The 23,007-nt window shown below is 44.4% G+C and overlaps 1 protein-coding gene across 2 annotated transcripts; it reads left to right on the top strand.

Annotated features, from left to right (window-relative positions):
- Positions 1 to 572: 572 nt before the first annotated feature.
- On the top strand, positions 573 to 12,218 carry CCDC42 (coiled-coil domain containing 42). Of its 2 annotated transcripts, XM_039847321.1 has the most exons (7): positions 746 to 828; positions 1,177 to 1,282; positions 1,590 to 1,694; positions 3,254 to 3,451; positions 8,104 to 8,325; positions 8,538 to 8,696; positions 12,009 to 12,218. In XM_039847321.1, exons 1-7 carry the CDS (start codon positions 746 to 748, stop codon positions 12,084 to 12,086), a joined length of 951 nt encoding a protein of 316 aa, XP_039703255.1. In that variant the 3' UTR covers positions 12,087 to 12,218. The 2 variants fall into 2 exon arrangements, with proteins under 2 accessions (XP_039703256.1, XP_039703255.1); XM_039847322.1 differs by lacking the exon at positions 8,104 to 8,325 and having other exon boundaries at positions 573 to 828.
- Positions 12,219 to 23,007: the final 10,789 nt, after the last annotated feature.

The following is a 23,007-nucleotide window of genomic DNA, read 5'->3' as shown; positions in this document are numbered from 1 at the left end:
TGGGGATGGGGGGAGGAGGGGTTCTTTAGCTTCTTGCCTATCCCTCAACCCCTATCCCACCACACACCCCTACACAGCCTTCACTCAGCACTGGGTTCTCAACTTCAGTTTTCCTTCCATTCTTGCCAGGTCCCCCATTTCTCTCTTCAACCGCTGCACCCCTGCCTCAGTTAAACACTTTCCGTCCTTTTTTTCTTCTCAGCCATCTGTCCCAGGCCCAGCCCCTTTCCTCACCCTCACACACCCCTGCACTCGGGAGGAGGCCCCAGGGGCCAGGCTCCCTCACAAGGAGGCCCCTCTACCAAAACACCATTTATTGGTCATGGACACCAGACCCTGCCTCCCAGCCCTGGACGCCAGCATCGAATCAGGCCTAACTTCCTCTCGAAGCTCCTGAGGGGTAAATGCACAAGCAGGGACCCCAGCTGGAGTAGGGTTAGTGGGGCAGCGGTCAAGGAGCAAAGCCTGGGTTCCATGTGTGGTCCACAGAACCCGATGACCTGTTGCTAGGTAACCAGAGCTCCTTTCACGTCCGTCCCCCAACACATCATCCTGACCGGCTGATCAGCAGCCCCCAGCTATCTTCCTTGGAGTCTCTCAGACCCCTCCGCTCTCTGTGGACCCTGAAAAGCAGGAGGAAGGAAGAAGGGAGAGCCCAACCACTAACCCTGATCCATTTGTGGCTCCACTACCAACTGTTTCACTGTGAAGATTCAGTTGCCTGGGCCATTAGGTCATTGCCACCATGAGCCTGGGCATCATGGAGGAGGAAGATCTGGCCGAGTACTTCCGGCTGCAGTATGGGGAGCGTCTGCTGCAACTGCTGCAGTGAGTGTCTGAGGGTCTGGGTGACCCCTTCTCTGCCTAGGATCCCCCACACCCACCCTTGCCCCACCTTCCCCTTCTACTCCCAGTGTCTCATATCACCCTGCCCCATCACCCTGGCACCAATCCACCTGCATTAACCTGGATCCCCACTCCTTATTACCCTGCTTCAGCTTGCTTCTCAGATACTAACACAGCCCTCTCTCCCTCTCAACACACCATTACTTTCACTCCAGTGAGGGACGGGACCCCCTTCCCTTCCCATGGATATCTTCACGGGTCACTCCCAGTACCAGCCTATACTCCAGGTACTCAGAACCCACGAGACCCCTTTGCCTATGTCTTGGGCAGGAAATTTCCCAACGTTGAGGAGCAGTCGGAGTCCCCATCCATACGGCTACTGGAGAAGAAAAAGGAGGCCAAGATCATGCACCATGCTATGTTGCAGAAGAAGGAGGTGTGGGAATAGGGGGTGGGTACAGGAGGGGCCACGGGGCTCAGAGAGAGCCTGAGGACAGCCCTTCATTTTGTGGATGGCGGTGGCTAGAACCAGGGGTCCTGGGTGGTGGTTCTGTGTTCCCTCTGTGGAGACAGAAACAATTCAAGCCTTGCGGGTACCAGTGTCCTGGGATGCTCTGCTCTGAACCAGGGATGGGGTGGAAAGTGGGAGGCCTGGGGATAGAGGCACTGGGGCAGGGGATGCTGGGGCCTTCCTCGGTATCCAAGTCAGGGCCCTCCTGACCTCTCTGCTTCCCCACCTCCAGACATTTCAGCGCAGAATGGAAACCCTCAACCTGCGCTGGGAGGAACTGGGCATTAAGGAGGCCCAGCTGAAGGCCCATATTCAGAAGTTTGAGCAATTCATCCAGGTATGAGGGATATTGGCCTGCTGCAGCAGGCCAGGGGCCCCCACACTCTGCGGTCCCCTTCCCCTTCCTCCTCCTCTTCCATCTCCTCCTCCTCGTTGCTTTGGCTGACTCTTCATCCTGAGTTAGATGTCTCTTCCATGCTCAGCAATGCCTGGGGCTTCTCCTTTTACATCCTCACTTATTGCTGTTTATAATTTCTTGTTTACCTGTTAGTCTCTGCCCCTTCTAGATTGCCATTTACCATTTCCTTACCCATACCTGGTACATACAATTTATCCAATTAATGAATGAATGGATGGATGAATGAATGAATGTGCTATGGTCAGGGCTACGCACTGGGAGACAAAGATGAGTCAGGATTTTAGTTCTCCCTACTCACCCCTCCCCACCCTCCTGGAACTGAGGGTCCAGGGAGGGGTGGTTGAAGGACCAGAGTCCATTCTGAGGCAACTCCTCTCAACTGGTCCTTTGAGGGAAGATTTAGCCATTTTAAAATCCAGGTTTCTCCAAGGAGGAAGGGCCTGGCCCAGCTCCAGGGAGTAATCGCTGGCCTCTGCTACAGGAGAGTCCTGCTCTTAAGCATCTTGTCTTGCTCTATGCCTAAACCAGGTGAGCAAGGAAACTGATGGACCAAGCATCTTTTCCAGAGATCCAGTCTTTCTTACTGGCCAGAGAAATGCTAGCAGAGTGGTTGGGGCAGTAGGAGGTTTGAGGGTGAGGAGTTCTCCAAATGGTTACCAGAGGACCAGCAGTGTCAGAATCCTGGAAAGCTTGTTACAAATAGACTCCTGGGACTCTCCTCTCTCTTTGCTTTCAGTAGGCCTGAGGTCAAGGTCTAGCAACTGTATTTTAAATCTTCCCAGGGGATAGCGATGCACAGTTGGACTTGAAAATCACCGGTTTAGGGCCCCTCAGTCCTCTCTTGGGCTTATGGGGCACAGTGCAGATCTGCCATGTGCATTCTTCACATGCCTCCAAGTGTTCACCAAATACTACCACCACACATGCCAATCCAGTAGATTCACAGGAGCCCCTGAAGAGGGAAAGAAGCCACAAAAATGCATTGTGGGGATGGGTTTCCCCCTAATCTTTCAGAGAGAGCTTTGCAAGAGGAATAGAAGTGTGGTCAGCTCAGCTGTAGTAGCTGAGCCTCGTGTCTTTTCCTGGGTATCAAATTGCCTGCACCATCTCCTCCTGCCTGATCCTGATGCCAGTCTGAGCTGCTAGCTACATGCTCTATGAAATGGCCTTGCCCTATCAGGCCCTCTGGACCAGGCCCATCTCCTATCTCATCTCCCGATAACTTGAGCACTATTGCCCCAGCTTTTGGAAGAGAGGGGCTACTGCCTCTCATTTTTCACAGTTGGAGAAATTGAGCCACCAAATACCAAATGAGGAGAAAATTCAAGCCTCCTTGCTCATATGGGTGGCCCAGTGATCCCTCTCCATCCTCAGTGTGGCTCGACCTCAACAAAAAGAAGCCTTATGGGGGCACCATCAGCCTGGGGCCCAAGGAGGGTGGGACAAATGCCTGACAGATGCCACCTCCCTGGCCCCAGGAGAATGACCAGAAACGGATCCGAGCGCTGAAGAAAGCCAACAAGGAGCGAGACCTCAAGAGGCAGCGCATGCGTGAGCTGGCCAAGGCCAAGCAGGAGATGGCAGCCCTGCGGCTGGAGCACCAGCGACTGAGCAGCAAGCTGCAGGACTACTCCATCTTCAACAAGTACCTGGAGAAGGTGGTGGAGAACTCCGAGGTGAGTGGGTTGGGAGTTTCTTCCTCAGCCCACTTCCCCTTCCCCAGGGCATGGAGCTATGGGGGCTTGGGCCCCTCTGCAGGGGTGGTCACCTCACTCTGAGGACATGCCTCCAGCACTAAAGGGCAGCTAGAAAAGGGCCCTGGTAAGTGTTGGGGGCCAGGTGGTATATCTTGGTGTCTGTGCGAGTGAGCTGTGTAAATGTCTGTCTATGGGTGATGTGTGTGTTGGGAGAATGAGGTTTCTTTTTGCAGCACCAACAGTAAGCTTTGCCTGCATCAGGATGTGGCCTACTTCTATCCCTGCTTCTCCCCCTCCCTGGTGTTTGTGTTTACTTGAGAATAAATGGGAAGAGGAAGGGAGAGAAACTGGAAAGCACTCAATCTAATGCAGAGCTTGAGAGCTTAGTATGTGCTGGGCCCTGAGCGAGGTGCATAAACTTCGTTCTGTCCACTCACTAGTCCCCAGAAGAAAGCCATCCATCATGCCGCCTTGTTGCGGAGGAGGAAATGGAGGCTCAGAGAGGTTAGGTAACCTGCTCAGGGTCTCACAGCCAGTCAGTGGCAGAGCCTTTGCTTCTAACCACTCCTCTGTGGGCTTCACATTGCCATTGACAACTACGCTTCCTAAAGTCATCCAGTTTTCAGACCTACGGGAACTTCTCCGCCCTCTTCCCACCCATGCATCTTGCAGTATAGTTGACCCTTGAACAATACAGGATGAACTGTGTAGGTCCACTTATTCACAGATTTTTTTACAGTAGACACTTTGAGAAAGCTCACAGATGAGTGAGTGGCCTAAAACATGACATAAACTTACAGTATCAATAAATACAGTACAATAATATAAATGTGCTTTTTCTTCCTTATGATTTTCTTAATATTCCTCTATCTTACTTTATAGTAAGAATATAGCATATGATACATATAGCATTCAAAGTATAAGTTAATCGACTATTTATGTTATGAGTAAGACTTCCAGTCAACAGACTATTAGTAGTTAAGTTTTGGGGGAGTCAAAAGTTATATGAGGACTTTATCCAGTAATAAATTATTGTGACCCTGGAAGTTCCCATGGGCTTTGTGTCTTAACAAAACTTAAAAGATCTGAGTTCATTGACTAACAAAACAAAACAAAACAAAACAAAAATTATACTTGGATTTGCCACTGCACTGGATGGAGATCAGCGTCCCTAACTCCTGAGTATGCCCTCTCTGGTAGGGATCGATGTCCTGTGGAGGGTGTGGAGAGACAAAGGATGCAGAGCTTTTTAAAGCCTCAGCAATTTCCATATAGAATGATTTCCTTAATTTATGTATACGTGAATCCCTAATCTGTGTTATTTCCTCCATTCTAAGGTACTACTTATTGTACCATAAATTGTTCATTTAACAATTGGGTTTGTTGTTGTTGTTGTTGTTGTTGTTGTTGTTGTTGTTGTTGTTTGGTGGGGGGGGATGAGAGAAGACCACTATATTAAAGCAGCAGTTAAATGATAAGATATGACTCAGATTCAGAGCTGATAAAATGTATGTCTTAGAACTGAGGAGATTGGCCAGTATCTCTCTGGCCCATATCTCCCTCCTGAGCTTCAGGCCCCCACATCCAATTTATTGAGTCCACAACCGATCTCCTCTGCTTCCTGCCATCCCAAGCCAGCCTCCTGCTGGTGTGTCTGGTACTGGTGAATGGCATAGCCCCCACCCACAGCCCCCAACCACAGCCTCATCAGAATTTGAGCCTCATCCTTGACTCCTCCTCTTCCCTCATTCCCCGCAGCCATCAATCAGCAAATCTGGTCTATTCTGCCTCCTAAGTATTTCTGGAATCCAGCCCCTGCCCCTTCCTCATCCAGACCACCAGTGTACCCCATCTGGAGTTCAACTTTGCGTTATTCCTGGCCACCAGCCTGTCCAGCATTCTACAGCCAGCGTGGCCCCTCTTTCTCTCTCTTTCCTTTCTTTTTCTTACAAAATATTTTAAACATACTGGAAAGTATAGAGCAATATATAACAGCACCCAGTACTCACCACAGCTTTGTCAAATCTTCATATTTTCCCCTATTTGCCCCCAATTCTTTTTTTCTTTAATAAAACACTACAGGTAATTGAAACCCCTTGTGTATGCCCCTTCCGACCCGGTTCTTCCCCTCTCCTCAAAAATAACCAGATCCCTGATTTTCTGATTTCTCATTCACATGCTTGTTTTTATTGCTTTGTCAACATCTCACATCTCCATAAACTATGAATAGTATTGCATATGTCCTTTGTGACTTTTTTATCAATATTTTTTAAAACTTTTTATTATGAAAAATTTCAAGCATATACAAAAGTAGAACAAGTAGTCTATTAAATGCCCATTACTCATTGTCTAATTTCAGTTATTATCAACTCATAGTCATATCCCCCATACCTCCCACCCCTGCCATTTTGAAGCAAACGATATTTTTTTATCCCTAAGTATTTTCCTTGAAAAGAGAAGGGCTCTTTTTAACATAGTCACAATACCATTGTCACATCTAGTAAAATTTTGATAATAATTTCTTAATATCAAATATCCAGTTAATGTTAAAATTCCCCCAGTTATTGCACAAATGCTTTTTAGACAGTTAGTTTGTTCCAATCAGGGTTCAAACAAGGTCCCCACACTGCATTTGGTTGATATGTTTCTCAAGTCACAGACATTATTATGCTGATCAAAATCCAGACATAAAAAAGAACATACTATATGATTCCACTGATAAGTTTAAAAACAGGTAAAATGAATCTTTAGTAATAGAAGTCACAATTCTGGTTTTCTTAGGAGTGGGGGACAGGTACTGACTAATGGGGGCAGAAGACCCTTCTAGGGTGCTAGAAATGTTCTATCACTTCCTCATATATAGCTAGAATACGACCATAAAGAAAAGGACTTCATAAGGAGAACCTTCCCCTCATTAATTATTTGATCCCCATGTGGGTCTTAAAGAAGCCAGTTAAATGCTCGATTCTTTATTACAGTTTTCAGAATAATAAGTTGGCTCTCCAGCATCCTCTAAAAGTGACCTGTAATGATGTTGTCATTTTGAATTCATGGATTTTTAATATATTTGATATGTTTCAATCCTTTGCACTTATTCTTACTGATGGTCAAAGTGTCGCATCTTTGGACAGTGGAAGTCCCTTCAAAATGAGTCCTTTTGCCATCAGCATTAAGTTTTGAAGAGGTGCTCCTGGTAGCTCCGATGTAGTCCATTCATTTTAACTTGTGTGCTGTTGTTGCATCATGTGCTGAGTGAACTTTCAGAAATACAGACATGAAGTTATCTCTCTGCTTCTTAAAATCCTTCAATGGATGAAGTTCACACTCCTTCTCAGGGTTTACTGGGCACTGTTTTTTCACTTCTCCAGGTTGATCTCTCCCTCCCCATCTTGAACTCAGGCTATTCATACTGAACTCTCTCAAGCATCCTGAACATGCCACACACACCCCATCATCTTTACCCAGGCTGTCTCCTCTACCTGTACTTCCTCACCTTCCCCCACCTGCCTTTGCCTGGCTACCTTCTGTTCATATCTTTGGTCACATTCCAGCCATCCTTTCCCCCAGGAAATCTTTTCTGGCTATTCCTACCTCCTCGAATGCCGACTTGGGCGGCCCTTCCCCACAGAGACATATCTGGGGAAAGGTTAGCAGGGCAGTTCCCAGAACACCAATCTATCACTAGAAATGTCATGAAATGAACAAAGTGCTCAGGGAGTATCCCCTGGTGGCTGGAAGGCACACTTCGATAAACCCCTGGGGAGGTGAGTTGGCACCCTGGAACTGGTGTTCATACCGTCTTCCAAAGAGTGAGGGCTTCTCTTCTGCTGGGGTGGCCTGAGAGTTAGGACCAGTGTGGCATAGCTCAGGACCATGCTGGAGGGGGCAGCTGAGCCTGGCAGGCTTCCTGCCCCACTGGTATCCTCCCCAGCCACTGCTGGAGGGAGACCTTAGCAAATGTTGAACAAATATCAGAGAATGCCATGTTGAAAATATTACACCCACAATCTCCATCCAGTCCCATCCCCCAGTCATAGATAGGGCTTATCGCTCTATGTTGTAACTGACTATTTACTTGTCTGTCAGTTCTCCCTCCCTCCACACCACCCCAAGTTGTAGGCTTCATAAGAGCAGGGTATGGCTTTCTTATCTCCTGCTCTGTCCCTAGTCTTTAGCATAGTTCCTGGCTTGTACTTGGTTCTTGGTACATTCTTGTTGAATAGAATCATTATTGCCTTGGGAGACATCTCAGAATGCACCTCCTCCCTTCCCACCCCCACCAGCAATTCTCAAGCCTAGAATCACCTTTTGCAAAATTCAGATGCCAGGGACCACCTCAGACCTGTTTATTAATCCAAATCTCTGGGTGTCCTTTTAAAAGCTCCTGGGGTGATTCCAACATGCAGTCAAGACTGAGAATCCCAGGTCCAGTGGCATGTGCCCCCAACACATGGCCATTGACCCATGTCAACCTTAGAGGAGCAAGCAGCAGGACTGCAACATCCTCACAGGCTCTGCCGGGTTACCCTTGACCCAGGCCAAAGCATCTAGACCAACAGTTGGCGGGCAGCAAGGGCAGCTGTGCTGGTCCTCTGGGCTGGCAGGGCAGTGACCTGAGCCCTCCAATGCAGTTTGAAGAGATCCACGAAGTGATAGCGCGCTACAAGACGCTGGTGAGCATGCACTGTGACCTTATGCAGTCAGCCCAGGAGGGCCAGGAGAAGATCGAGCGCGCCAAAGCGCGGCTGGCGCGCTACATGGAAGAGAAGGACGACGAGATCCTGCAGCACAACAACGAGCTGGCACGCCTGCAGATGCGCTTTGACCGCGCCCGCAGCGATGTCATCATCTGGGTGAGCGGCCAGGATAGGCAGGGGGCTTCTAGGTGCTGGGTGAAGAGAAAGTAAGGGGAAGGCATGTCTCTGTCTCTCCTCTGTCTCTCTGTCTCTCTCTCTCCTCTGCCCCCTCCTCCTTCCTCCCTCTCCCCCAATTTCCTCCCTCTCTCCCCTCTCTCCCTCCCTCTCTCTCCCGCTGCGTTCAAGCCCCGCCCTTATCCCTTCCCTAGGAATCTCGCTGGGCACACATCCAGAACACCGCTGCCAAGAAGACCCTCTTGCTTGGCACCATTAAGATGGCAACGCTGAACCTCTTCCAGATCGTGAGCAAGCAGCTGAAGGAGACAACCTACGTGTCCCTGGAGGACACACACAAACAGCTGGACATGGTAAGAAGAAGCACAGGTGCCAGGTGGGCTGTGCCTACTGAGCCAAGATGGTTCTTGATTGGTTGAATCAAGGAATGAACAGGACAAAGCCATAGTTCTCAAATGTTAACAGGATCAGAATCACCTGCGGGCTGGGGAGTATTGATGGGCCCCACCCCCAGAGTCTCCGACTCAATAGGTCTGAGATGAGAACCCATGAATTTCCATTTTCAACAAGTTCCCAGGTGATTGATGGTGCTGTTCTGGATTCCACACTTTGAGAACCACTGCATTAGAGCTAAGACCCTGTCATTCCAATCAACTTGAGCAGTAGCAGGTACCCACTATGAACTCATTGGTTCTATACAATAGTCTTATTAAATTCTAGTGAGTTGCCAAAGGCTTGTGCCTGAGGCCCATTCTTTGGGAAAAGAGAAAATTGGTGGAATTAGAGTCATGTTCGTACCCATCTGAGATTTTCTCTTTGAAGTAACTGAAAGGAAATTGAAAAGGAAATAACTTTTTCACTGTATGATCCAAAGCTCTTTGATGCCATGTCCATATGCCACCTAAAATCATCTCACTTCTGACCAAAGGTAAACACATCCTACAATTTGGGAAACTCCCCACCAGCAGTGCATTAGCCTTAGCTCTTCAGTGAATAGAAAGTAAGCTCCTGAGGACTGTGATTTTTGTTTTGTTCCCTGCTGTATCCACAGTATCAGGAACGATGTCTGGCACATAGTAGACACTCAATAAGTATTTGATGGATGAAAATGAAACACAAGCCAAAAAAGGCAAAACTTGATAAAATGTAAAGAACTTCACCTACTGGTCAAAAAGAAGCGTTTCCCAAACCAAAAAATCAGCCTGCTTCTTAAGGCATGTTAGAGCAGAATTACTGAGAGTCCAATGGTTGTAAAGGGAATTTGTAAGAAAGTTTGTTCTGAAGCAGCAATTCTCAAACTCTTTGGTATATGGATACCTTTATGCCCTTAAAATTTATTGAAGACCCCCAAAGAGCTTATGTTTATATGGGTTCTATCTATTGATATTTACCATATTGGAAACTCGAACAGAAAAAATTTAAATATTTCATTCATTTTTAAATGACGATAAGAAGCATGTTAATATAAATAGCATTTTTAATGAAAAACGCATTTTCAAAAAATATTTTGTGGGAAAAGTTATTATTCAACACTTTTGAAAATCTCTTTAATGCCTGGCTTCATAGAGGGCAGGTAGATTATCATATCTGCTTCTGCATTCATGCTGTTGTGATAGCCTAAATCATGGAAACATCCCACTCTGGTAAAAGCCACTGTACAGTTGTGAGACAATAAGAGTGAAAAAGATAAATAACATCTTACTATTATTGTAAAAAGAGTTTTGGCCTTGCAGCCCCTCCGCCCAGCAGTAGGGTCTCAGGGATTCCTGGAGGACCTCGGATCTCTTTCCTTTAGCTGTTGTAGGGTCTCAGGGATTCCTGGAGGACCTCAGGTCCCTTTCCTTTAGCTGTTGTAAAAAAAAAAAAAGGTAGGGCAGGATTTGGTGATCTCCATCTTTGCCCCTTCCTGAACATTCCCTGCTTAGATTACAGCTTCCAACCCGTCCACTGCAAAATTTGAGCTTTCTGACTCCTTCCCAATCTTGATTTGCCTCTACAGGAATACTCCATATTGCCCAAATGTTATTTTAAAATATCCTACTTCATTCCCATAGGATATGAGCCTGCTGACAGAAATACAAATGATCGAGTAGCCTGAAAAATTAAAAATAAAGACCAGGAAAAATATGTTAAAATCTGAGGTCAAGGCAAGAGAGAGAAATAAAGACCAAAGATTCTTGTATTATGAAAGGGACAGTAGTTGGCTCTGAGCTTCCTGGTAACCAGAAAGAAAAGCAACACAGTTCTGGTACCAAAATAAGAAAACATAAGGTTTCCTCAGAGAGAGAGAATCTTTTCTAGGACATAACTCTAACTGAAATTTCTCAAGGAGGCTTTAGAGACACTCAATGAATAATGTTCCCAACAATATCCCTATGACAGATCCAATCACGATCTTCGGAAGGGAGCCACTTATCTAGAACGAGAAGCATGGTACCATAGTACGACTTAGGAAAAGTGATTCTACAAAAGGCCAAGACAATTTGAATTCAATATACTGTGTCTTGGAAGGCCCAGAATTATCCTTGAATAAAGCTCAAACTGTCTGGAGCAGTATTTTCCAAACTGTTCTTGGGAAATCCTAGAATCTCAAGATGTTGGTATGTTTCCTATAGGGGGACTAAAAGGACTCTATGGAATAATAAATTTAGAAAACTCTAAAGTTAAACAAAGTTAGATAATTTTTAAATACGGGACTTTGCAGAGTCTTTGCTGTGGTTCTTCCCTGAGACTCTCTAGGCAGATAACGTTTCTGAAACTTACTTGATCACAGAACGCTTTTGGGGATATGCGATTATTTATTATATGAACATAGTTTGAAAAATGTGAGACTTGTCTTCTCGATAACCTTGAGAAAGTTACCTTAATTCATTGACTTTTTTTTCATTAATTCAACAAATACTTATTGGCTTCTTGGTAATTCACTGACTCTTTATTTTCTCATTTGCAAAATAGAAATTATATCAGTAACAGTAACAGTATTAGTGACGGACAGTTATTGAGAGTTTCAGACTCTGTGTAGTCCCATCTCCAAGAACATTCTTGCGAAGGAGAAATTTTAGAACTGAGATCTTGGAGGCCATCTAGGCCAACCTTTTCTCCATCTTCTCTTTATAAAGATGAAGAAACTGAGTCCTAGAAAGATGAAGGGATTTTCCTAGAGGTGCATTGGATCCCCAGGTCTTCTGATTGCATGTTCTTTAAAAGAGAAGCTAGTGAATAGAATATAAACTTCTCTAGATGACTCAAGATTATCATAATGAGCATCAGTTCTGGGTTTTAGGTAAATAACCACCAGAAAGGTTATTAAATTGTGGAGAACCGTCTGCCTCAATGCTGGCTGGACCCTGCCTGCTACACACTTCTCATCCCCAGTCTGCTCAGGGTCCTCTCTCTCTTCTCCCTTTAGTTAGATGATCACCCTGTACTTTCTGCTGTCACTGTGTCTGTCTCTACAAGTTCCCAACTCCGTTCCTATTTATTGCTTTTAGTCTTCTAAGCCTGATCCTCCATTTCAACTAAAATAATTGTTAAATAAGGGAAAGTGGCCACAAGAAATCAGTCACAGGAAAATGGTGACTCCTTACATGCCTGGACATGCTTTTTTTTTGGATGGAGTGGCCTGTTGCTGGGTGGGGTTAACTCTGGTCCCCTTGCCTTGTTAGATTCAGCAGTTTATCCAGGACCTGTCGGACATCTGGGCAGAGGTGAAGAAAAAGGACCAACAGCAGATCCGGTTTTAAGGAGTAGCTATGGTTCCAGAATGTTCTGAAGCAGGGACTGTAAGAGAATAAGTTCCTGGTGAGCTCACAGTCCAGCCAGCCCCGTCCAGCCCTCTGGGACCCTTGCGCCTTTCTGCTGGCAGACACCCTGCCATTTCCCCTCAGGCCTCAATCCGTCCCATCCTGGAAAACATTAAATTCTATAAGAATTTTGTTCCTAAGTTCTCTCTCTTTTTGGTTGTTTATTCATAGGGAAGAGGGTCCATCAAGAAGAGAACCCCCAAAAGCATTCTTTCTTGAGGCTGATCACTTAGGCTGCCCAGGGTCTAGAAACTAAATCTCAGGTCTGGTGTCTCCTAGGCTTTGGACTTGCACACATTATTCACATGGTCAGCAGACCAATGGGATGAGTACACGGGACTCTTTTTTCCTTTACCATTTCAAAAAAAAAAAATTGTAATTGGTGTTTCTAATTGGGGTACAGAGGCTCACTAGAAACTATGAAGGAAGCTTCCCAAGTCAGAGTTCCAACTCTTCCCTGACTTTGGGAGCAAGCCCTGCTCTCCCACGCTCTGTGAACCCTAAAACTACAGTATGGTATCAGCAACACTGACGTAGGAATAGCAGGCAGGCTGCCAGATGACAGCAGGCTGGGAAGATGGCTCAAAGCCAGCAAAACTAAACTGCAAAGAGGTAAATGTAAAGTCTGACACTTAGGGTCAAAAACTCAGTTGCACATTTCTAAATCATCGATGGCAAAAGTCATGTCAGAGACTAAACGAAGGAAGCAGCACTTATTAAGCACATGCTTCATGTTGATCATCCCAGTGAAAACTCTGTGCGGCACCATTTTCCCTGTCTTACCTAGCAGGCCACTTGCCCAAGGACACTGGCTACAAGGCGTCAGGATTCATGCTGGGTCTGCCTGCCCTGGGCTTGGGCTCCTTTAGCTGGGCTGCCTCTCAGAAGACAGAACTTCTGCTTTCCCCTCCAAAGCAGACTGAGGAACAGGCCAAAACAAGGCTCCTCGTTTGCTCCCTGGCCCTATGATCTCAGAGGGATTCTGGGGTCCCCATTACCTCCAGGAGACAGTGCTGCTGCAAGCTTCCCCGCTGAGATCCTGCTGTGGACAGAGGTACCCCTCATCTTTGCATATACCACTTTACAGCAATGGTTCTCAGCATGGCTCCCAGACAAGCAGCATCATCACCTGGGAACTTATTAGAAATGCAAATTCTCAGGCCCCACTACAGACCTGAAAATCAGAAACTCTGGCGGGACCCAGCCTATGTGTCTTAACAAGCCTTCCAGGTGATTCTGATGCATGCTTAAGTTTGAGAAACACTGCTTTACAGTGAACCAAACACTTTCAAGAACTTAGGCTCCTTTCATCTCCTAACATGTGAGGTAATACATGCCAGTAATAACCTGTATTAGTCAGAAAAGTAGAACCACAGAAGATATATAAAGATATGTACAATGGGCTTCGCTACAGGGATTTGACCTTAGGCAGCTGTAGGCTCTGATTAAGCAGTCTCTGCAAAGCTGTCATCTTCGCATCTGATGCTGGACCTTGAAGCCCACAGTGGGAGGTAGTTGGGAAAGAAATACAGATATAAAGTGGGGAGATCAAGAGTAAGTCAGAACCCATACGCACAAGCGGGGCCCGTGGGGATGGACAGAAACCGACGGCAGTTCTTGTCACTTCTGAGCCTGGCGGTGTGTGTGTCCTGCAGAAGCCAGGGTGCTTCATCATGGAGCTGAACACACACACATGGCCCAGGACTCAGAGCACCTGAAGGAGGATCCAGGGAGAGCGGAGGACTGTGGCCAAGCTGCCCCCCACAGGGGTGAGGTGATGAGGTGAGCCAGCAGAGCAGCACGGGCATGTGAGAGAGACAGAGTAGCTAGCTGCCGCTTCACTGCCACTCTCCAAATCTCTATGATGTAACTGCATTCTGTGGAAATACCCAGGAAAAGAAGTTCTGAGAAATATAGTTCAGTCTAGCCAAGCTACCACGTCCCCAAGCCTCTACACTACCATTATCTCTGTTTCACAGGTGAGGAAAAGAGTAGGGGATTGAGCTGCCTGGCCCTGACCAAAGAAACGTTTCTGTGGAAGGGGTTGAAGGGAAGAGGGCATCTGGCAAAGCCAGGAGCGGGCAGTTCTGGGGGTAGTGCTCAGAGGGGAGCGAATAGAGTCTCTCACTGGAAGGAGACATCAGGGCCTTCCAGAAACAGGCCTATGGGTGAAGGATATGCCTCTACAAAGCTTCCTCTCACTTTTAAGCCTCTCGAACTGTGTCCTAGGAGCAAAAGGCGTTTCAGGACAAACAGGTCCTGCAAGCCCCCAATATACACATCCCCCACTGTTTTCTACTGTTTCTGTGAGGTACTCTTTGAGAAGTCCAACCTATAAGATCTGAACACACTTCTTGAAAGTTGAGGGCACTCTCAGCCAGCCCCGCTTCTCAGGCCTGAGCCGAAAACCCTCTCTCTCCCTTACCCTTCTCTCTCCCTCCTGGCTCCTCTGATTGAGCATCAGGTTTCCTGCTTGATGGAAATGGGGAGTTGTGAAGAGTTGCACTTAGAATTCCTGTGATCACACACAAGCTTATCTTAATCCACACATGTTTATAAACATATGTATAGCTCACTCTGATACTACTGCATTTTTCAGATTTCAGAAGGGCCCAGGCTTGGAGAAGAAGAAATTCTGTGGATCTAGGCTGATTTCTTGATTACAAGTGAAGCCACAAATCTATAAACTCATTCCCAAACCCACAAACAGGGCAGAGCAAATCCAGACAGTTCAGGGATTCACATAAGCTGGAGCCAGAGGGCTTCCCATCAGGAATGGGGCCAGGCAGTAGTCACTCCTTCTCCCCAGTCCCTCAGCATGTCCACCCTGGGCCCGGGACTCACAGAAAGAAGCCAAAGCCTGCCCAATCAAGAGAGATTGGGGCTCCTAGATGCATGAGATCATGTTCCAAGAGAAAGAAGACAGAGTTAAAGGCCGACTAGAGTTTTCCCAGCAAGAAAAGACACCAACTCATTAAAGCAGAAATAACTAATTGGTTCCAGAAATGAGTGGTTCTCATCAGCAAAGACAGGAAGTACTGCTCCAAGTGTTTTCTGGGTAAAGAGAGGCAAGACCTTCAGGAACTCACTTTCAATGCTAGAACACCTCATTCCCTTCAAACCCATTAGCTCTTTCTGACAGAAAGGAGAGGGAGAGAGGGAGGAAAAGGAAAGAGTGGGGCCTCAAGGTGTGAAAGAGCTCAGCCTGCAGGCAGCCAAGCAGGCGGACATCTCCTTGTCTGTCACATACTCCACGCCACACACACAGCCCCCAAACAGCAGTTGATGTTCAAAAGCTGCTGGTGAGAAAGGGATTGGAACAAAGAATTGAAAGCTTGTAGGAGTGACCTTTCTCTCTCTGGAGTAGCTAAAGGGTCTATGCTTCTGTGGGATTAGCTACTGGCCTTTGGGATCAGAGCCCTTCCTCACACAATTTTACCCTCACAGTCCCTTTCCCAGACTCAGGGCCAGAGTCCCACATCTTATATACAAGGTTTTCAGCCAGCTGGAGGGACTCTGGAAACTTCCTCTTTTCATTTCAAGCCATTTTAGGGTTGCTCACTTAGGCACCTGAGCAAGCTCCTTTGCTCTGGGACTTTTAATCCAGAAATATCTACCAGAATTGTTGTGTGTGCATAGCAGGGAGCTGAGGGCAAGCAGAGGCCCCTGCCCCAGGAGCTTGTCTTCCCCTGGGAGATAAGAACCTGCTGAGAACTGTAACACCAGTTCAGTGTAGGCCTACCTCAGCTTTCCTCCCCTGCAATGGCCTGATGTTCCCCTAAGCTTTAACTCTATGAAACTTTTAACATTTTGAAATTGAGAAGGCTCCCATAGTAGACCACAGAGTCAGGAATGATAACAGCCAGGCTTGGAAGCATCCAGAGTGTGGTAATACCACCCTCTAAGGAGCAAATAATCATTTTAGGAACTTTATGAGGAAACAAGCTAGATCTAGAAACATCCAACAGAGCAAAAGTCAGCTGCATAGTGATATGAAATAGATTGTATTAATTTTCCAGTCTGCATAACAAACAACTACAAACTTGTCTTAAAACAACACACACTTATCTCAAAGTAGTAGGTTAGAAGTCTGTGTGGACTCAACTGAGTTCTCTGTTCAAGGCTGAAACCAAGGTATTAGTAAGCCCGGCTCTGATCTGGAGAGTCTGGGAAAGAATCCACTGCCCAGCTCGTTCAAGTTGTTGGCAGAATCCAGTTCCTTGCAGCTGTGTGTCTAAAGTCCCCATTTCTTTGCTGGCTGCCAGATGGAGTCTGCTCTCTGCCCTAGAGGCCACCTGCATTTCTTGTCATGTGCTATGGCTTCCATCTTCGAAGCCAGCAATGGAGCCACTGTCATGCTTTGAATCCCTCGGACTTTCTCTTCCAAAACCAGCCAGAGAAAACTTTTTGCTTTTAGTGGGCTCATGACATTAGGGTAGGCCATCCAGATAATCTCCTTTTTGCCATATAACCTGGGAGTAACACCAGTGGGCAAAGGTCACATGGGTTGTTTTAAAACTTCCTACCACACCGATCAAGAAAGGACATAAAAACAGCTTGAGAAGGAATAGAAAGGGGGAGAGGAAGAGGGATGTGATGAGGTTAGTCAAAGGCCAGGATGCGATGTGACTGGAAAGAAATCCTTCAGATGTGCACCTGGCCTAATATTTACTAGTGATATTTTCATCAAGACAGGGTTTTCCTGGAGCTCATAGCCCTCCAGGGAGTTAAAGAATGGGCCTGAGTCAGTCTGGGAATCTCCTGATGTTTTATGAAATGTTTATATCCATGCATTATGATTTTTCATGAGTGAGGTGAATGGGGGTGAGGGCAGAAAAAAGTCCATATCTTTCAGTAGATTCTCCCAAGAATTTTTACCCAAAAAGTTTAGGAACTACTGCTTTAAAAAAAAAAAAGTGATAGCTCTATTGAGATATAATTCATATGCCATACAATTCACACATTTAAAGTATACAATTGGTTAGTTTTTAGTATATTGACAGAGTTGTGCAACCATGAGCACAATTAATGAGAAAATTTTCATCACCTTCCCGCAAAAAATTCATATCCATTAGCAGTCATTCCTATTTCCTGCCAAACCCTCAGTCCTAAGCAACCAATAATCTACTTTCTTTTTCTCTGCCTATTGTGGACATTTTGAAAAAATGGAATCATATAATATATTGTCTTTTGCATTGTCTTATTTTACTTAGCATAATGTTTTCAAGGTCCATCCATGTTATAGCATGCATCAGCATAGCATTCCTTTTTATGGCTGAATAATATTCCATTTTATGGATATATCACACTTTATGTATCCAGTTGATGGACATTTGGATTGTTTCTATTATTTGGCTATTATGAATAATGCTGCTATGAACATTCTTGTGCAAGTTTTTCTGTGAACATAGATTTTCATTTCTCATGGATATATATACCTAGGAGCAGAATTGCTAGTTCATACGGTAACTCTACTTAACCTTTTGAGGAACTGCTAAACTGTTTGGAACTCCTGTATTTTGAGATACTCTGGGAGCACTTTTATTTCAGAGATTAATGGCAAATTAGAAAAAGAAGGAAGGCCAGCTGGCAAGGAATAGTCAGAAGAAAAACCAGGGTTTAATGAAGCAATGAGCTAGGATAGTTCAAGATTGTTTGATACAATACCCAATTACAAGCAGCCCAGACTCAAGAGAAAGAGTCTGGACCATGAATTAGAGACCAGGCATCATCCCAGTCCTACCCATAATTCACTTCACAGCCCCCACATGCATCACCTTCCACTTTTACCCATCCTCTCCATCCTCCATCCTCACACCTGGGCTTCAGCACCAAGCATTGATGGAAGCAAAGGGGACAGATTAGCAAAGAATTGATATTGCCTCTTGGAGCTTATGGTCTCTTGGGAAAGAGAGACATTAAATCAATAGTTATAAAGAGTTAAATAACTAAGTAATTATCACTGCAAGGCTGTCAAGAAGTACTGGGTGCTGAAATCATATAAGGGGGTAGAGGTGGGGAACAAAGCAAGTCTTTCTGAGAAAGCTATGTAACGTTTAGAAAGAGACTTTAGGATGAATAGGTATGTTATTTTTTTAACCAGAGATAATGAGGAGAATGAGGAGGGAAAGGAAGAGGGAGAATAAGGCTGTCTTAACACAAAATGGGGAGACCCTGGGTCTGGAAGGGATAGATCAAAAGGCTAGTGTCACTGGATAGAGATAGGCAGAGTTAGATCAGGTGGGGTCTTTTGGGTAGGACTTTCCAAGGATCTTGTGTTTTATTCTAAGGGGACCGAAGAACACTAGAGGATTTTATTTTATTTACTTTTTTTAAAGGAAGAATAAGAGACCAAAGGTTCAACTGAGTAGAAGTTCGTTTATTTTTTTGTTTTATAGTGACAGGCTTAGAAACCCAATTTGGCACAGAGTCTAGGATCTGTGGAATGATGTTTGGGGAAGGAGAAAAGGAGTAGATCTTTCCATCTGAAAAATAAAACAAAGCAAAACTCACAAACCTTTTCTGTCCTGTGCTAGAAAGGCAAGACTCTGAGTGCTGCTGGTGAAATCTAGGCCTAATCAGGTAGGCACAGGGCTTCTAGCCCCTACATGGACAGCTTTCCTTGAGGGCTAACCCACTGTTTGCTGCAAGGCAAGGTGCCAGACTCAGGATGATGACAGCACACAGTTGTCTTAGCAGAAGCCAAACTGGCACTGCTGTCAGTAGTCTACACAGCATGTCAGTTTCTGACCAAGCTCGGGAGAAGCATGGTCAGATTTGCCCTTGGAAAAGATAGCTCTGGCTTCTGTGTGAATGGATTGGATGGGGCACAAAAAAGAAGGAGGTCAGAGTGGATGTGGGGAGCCATCTTGGTAAAGGATAATTTTTTAAAACTGAAATTATGACTGCCATATAAATGCAGAATGGACTCGTCTTAAAGATTTTATCGAACTCATCAATTGAGGGAACCAGTATGCTGTAAAATCCAGTTCAAAGGAGAAGCCAAAGAACAGGCACACACAAACTATCAGGAATGTTGAGGTTAATTTGCTAATAGATGCAAAAATGATCTCTGCCACAGAGCAGAAGTTTAATTGCATCTCTCCTGTGCAAAATTCATTTGCATTTCTATAAACAGAAATCATTTACATCGCCTACATAAGTTAACTTCTGCCTCTACAGAGTTGCAAAATGGTAAAGAAAAAAGAAAAAGGAAAGAAAGGTACAAAACCCTACAGAATAAGATAACTCTAGAGGGTCCTCTAGAGACACCACCACTAAAAGGAAACTAATATTTTTGCCTATTTCAAGGTCTTTCATAAATTTTGCTGACATTCTGGAGCTGCTGCAGTGGTCCACGCAAACCTGGACTTAGGTGGAGAGATGGTATATGAAACAGATTCAAGTGGAGTGCTGCCACTGAATTAGGGTGGTGAGGGTCCACAGAACTTCCTCACTCTTGACAAACAGATCCTGGGACAGCTCAGGAAGCCTGGGACTCTTTAGAATGCAGTTTGAAAACTTTTGGTCTTGGTTTTCCTAGGTTCCTGCCTGCTTAGCATTCTAGGATACCTTGACTTTCTGGTTCCTCAAATCCTACTCTGGACTATTTATGTTATTGAAGTACTACTTCCTACTTGTATTTAAATACCTTAGAACACTAAAGATGAATTGTGTAATTTTTAAGAGGCAATCTAGCATTGCGGTTTTCAGTATAAACTCTTGGAATCAGACTCTGAACTCTGTGACCCTGGGCACATTTTTAATCTCTCTGTGCCTCTGTTTCCTCACCTTAAAATGGGGATAATAGTAGCTCATTTGGGTTGCTTTCAGGATTAAATCAATTAATATATACACATCCTGAGGCACAACAAATGTGATCAAGGGAGAGGTTAAGGATTGTTTTCATGCTAAGTTTTTACCCAGCCTTCTCTCTTTCCCTACAATTTTTTTCTGCATGTGCCCTCTCAAGCTCTTCTGGGGCCCTAGTTGCAGAGAGAGAAAGAGTTGAGGACTGGTTAGTACCTCTCCTCCATGGGAGGTACCAGCAGAGTTAAATATGTTGATAATAATTATTATTACAATAAAAAATGTTGCATAGCACTTACAAAGTGTATTCTTTGCTACTTTGGTCCTTAAAGAGGCGAAGCTAATTCTGGTCCCTTTGAGTGTGGGCTGGACTCAGCGCTTACTTCAAAAGAATAGAATATGGCAGAAGTGAAGGTATATGACGTCTTAGATTAGGTCGTAAAAAGCATTGTGGCTTCCTCCTTTCTCTCTCTCTGGGTTTATTCAATCTGGGGAAAGCCAACTGCCATGCCATGAGGACACTCAAGCAGTTGCTGTGGAGAAGTCCACATGGTGAAGAACTGAAGTCACCTGCCAACTGCCATGTGAGTGCATCTTGGAAGAGAATCTTCCTCCCTCAGGTAAGCCATCAGATGCCTGTAGCCCTGGTCAACATCTTGACTGCACCGTCGTGATAGATCTGGAGCTCGAATCACCTAGTTAAGCTGCTCATAGATTCTGATACTCAGAAATTGTGAGATAATATTATTTTTTTTCTTTTTTGCCACCTCACTTTCTTGGAGAGTCGTTCCTTAGCTGACAATCTAATCTAAAGTAGCTACCCAATCACTCTCGAGTGTATAGGCCACTGTATTTTTTATAGTACCTATTACGACTAAATTTTCTTATTTGTTCATTGTTAACTAGCTCCACTATAATTAAGTTCCGTGAGAGCCAAAATAGTTTCTTCCTTATTCAGAGATGTGTTCTTGTTGTCCAGAGCAGTGCCTGGTACATAGTAAGTGCTCACTAAATGTTTGTTGGATGAACAAAATAAATGAACTATATGTTCTTTAACAGGAGTACCTATGTTGATCTACTTTGGATCTCTACAATTCTGAACACTGTGGCTTGAACATGATTGGAGCTCAATTAATATTACAGACTAAAGTAATATACTTTTATAAGACAGTAAAAAAATAAAAAATGAGCAGTGATTATCTTAGAATCCTTTATATAATACGTGTAATCTTGTTTTATGCCTCTAAGTTTGAAGTAATTTACTACTCAGCGATAGATAACTATTACAAATAGCTAGCATTTTTTCCTTTGTTGCCTAATCATTTGAAAATAAGTTGCAGTCATCATGATGCTTCAGCTCTAAATACTTTAGCATGTATCCTCTAAGAACAATGACACATGAAAAATTTATTTCAATTTATGAGGAATTATCACACCCATGAATTTGAACATTGATTAAATAATATCTAATACACAGTTTATAAATTTCTCCAATAGTCCCTAAAATATTCCCATTTCATTCAGAGTAAAAAGCCAAAGTCCTTACTTAGGCCATGAGGTCCTCCATGATCAGCTCCCACCCCTTCTCTATCACCTCTCTGACCTCTATCCTACCCTCCCCCTTACTTACTCCTCTCCAGCATCACCAACCAGCTCTGATACTCAAGGCACACTCCCACATCATGTCCTTTGCTCTTGCTATTCCCTGTGTGCAGAATTCACTCTCACCTCCTCAAGGTCTAGGCTCAAATGGCTCAGATATCTTCTCCTCGGCAGAATCTACCATAGCTACCATTTTAAAATCGCAGTCCTCACCCCTGGCACTCCCATCTCTTTGCCCTGTAGATTTTTCTCCATAAACGTAACATCTTCTAACATACTGCATCATTTACTTGTGTAATGTTTGTCTCCCCTGTTAGAATATAAGCTCCAAGAGGGCTGAGTTGTCACCTATGTTCACTACAGTATCCACACTGCCTAGAACAGTGCCTGCTGAAAACATTAATGAATATTTGTAAGCTGGATAAATGAGTGAATGAATAAGTGAACTGAGAGAAATACCACTCGTGGGTACTTGCAAACGGGACACTGGGTAGCATAATGATAATGAATTGAACATCACTGCTGGAGAAGTCTGCCATGTTTTGGGGAGACCCAGGCAAGATGAGGGTGAGCCTTGATAGCCAGACAGGAAATGAGGGACAAAGGCATGAAATGGATATCTTATTCCTGCCACGAGGATTATCTGTGTTCTATGTCACATCCTGTGTCTCAGAACATCCCACTTATCTCAGAACATTTTTATATTCTCCTTTAAGAAAAAGTTAATAATAGTAAGAATTGCTGGCATGTCATATTGAATTCTTACCATGTAACAATCGTGGTGCCAAATACTTTTTTTTATGTTGCAGCTTTTTTTTCATTATTTTTTTGTTTTTCAATTGCAGTTTACAGTAAAAATTATATTAGTTTCAGGTGTAGAGCATAGTGGTTAGACATTTATATAACTTATAAGGTGATTTCCCTGATAAGTCTAGTTCCCAGCTAGCACCATACATAGTTGTTATGATATTATTGACTATATTCCCTATGCTGTACTTCACATCCTTGTGACTATTTTGTAACCACCAACATGGTGTCAAACACTTTAAACCCAGTTTCATTTATTCTCTCAACAATCCTACAAGGCAGGCATTACCATAAATCTCATTTTGTGGACAAGGACAATTCAGAGGTTTAACTGACTTTTAAAATTAATATTTAATTTATTGAAATTACCATATTAAAAAAACCAGTTCTTCCTTAAGTTTTGGCTTACAAATCTTATTCTATTTATGTCCAACATATTTTAACAATCACTGTTAAAAGGATTTTGAATGATTTGATACAAAGTTAAACTCTTTTAAACATTTTAAATTGCATTTAAACATTTACTGTGTTTAGTTTCTTCATGGACTTTAACAGTCTGACTTAACATACAAAACCTTTCCAAGTATTTAAATTTAAATTATTCATTCAATAAATTAAACTTACAAATATGGCGAACTTTGAG

This window comes from Pteropus medius, unplaced genomic scaffold, assembly GCF_902729225.1.
Source record: "Pteropus medius unplaced genomic scaffold, Ma_sr-lr_union100, whole genome shotgun sequence".
NCBI lineage: Eukaryota > Metazoa > Chordata > Mammalia > Chiroptera > Pteropodidae > Pteropus > Pteropus medius.
Note: the sequence above shows the minus strand (reverse complement) of the source record. Positions and strands in the feature narration are given on the sequence as shown.

Excerpts from the sequence above, each read along its gene's own strand:
- CCDC42 (XM_039847321.1), top strand. The coding sequence starts at position 746 with ATGAGCCTGGGCATCATGGAGGAGGAAGATCTGGCCGAGTACTTCCGG. Across the intron at positions 1,283-1,589 it reads CTATGTTGCAGAAGAAGGAG|ACATTTCAGCGCAGAATGGA; the intron begins GTGTGGGAATAG and ends CCCCACCTCCAG. Across the intron at positions 3,452-8,103 it reads AGGTGGTGGAGAACTCCGAG|TTTGAAGAGATCCACGAAGT; the intron begins GTGAGTGGGTTG and ends CCTCCAATGCAG.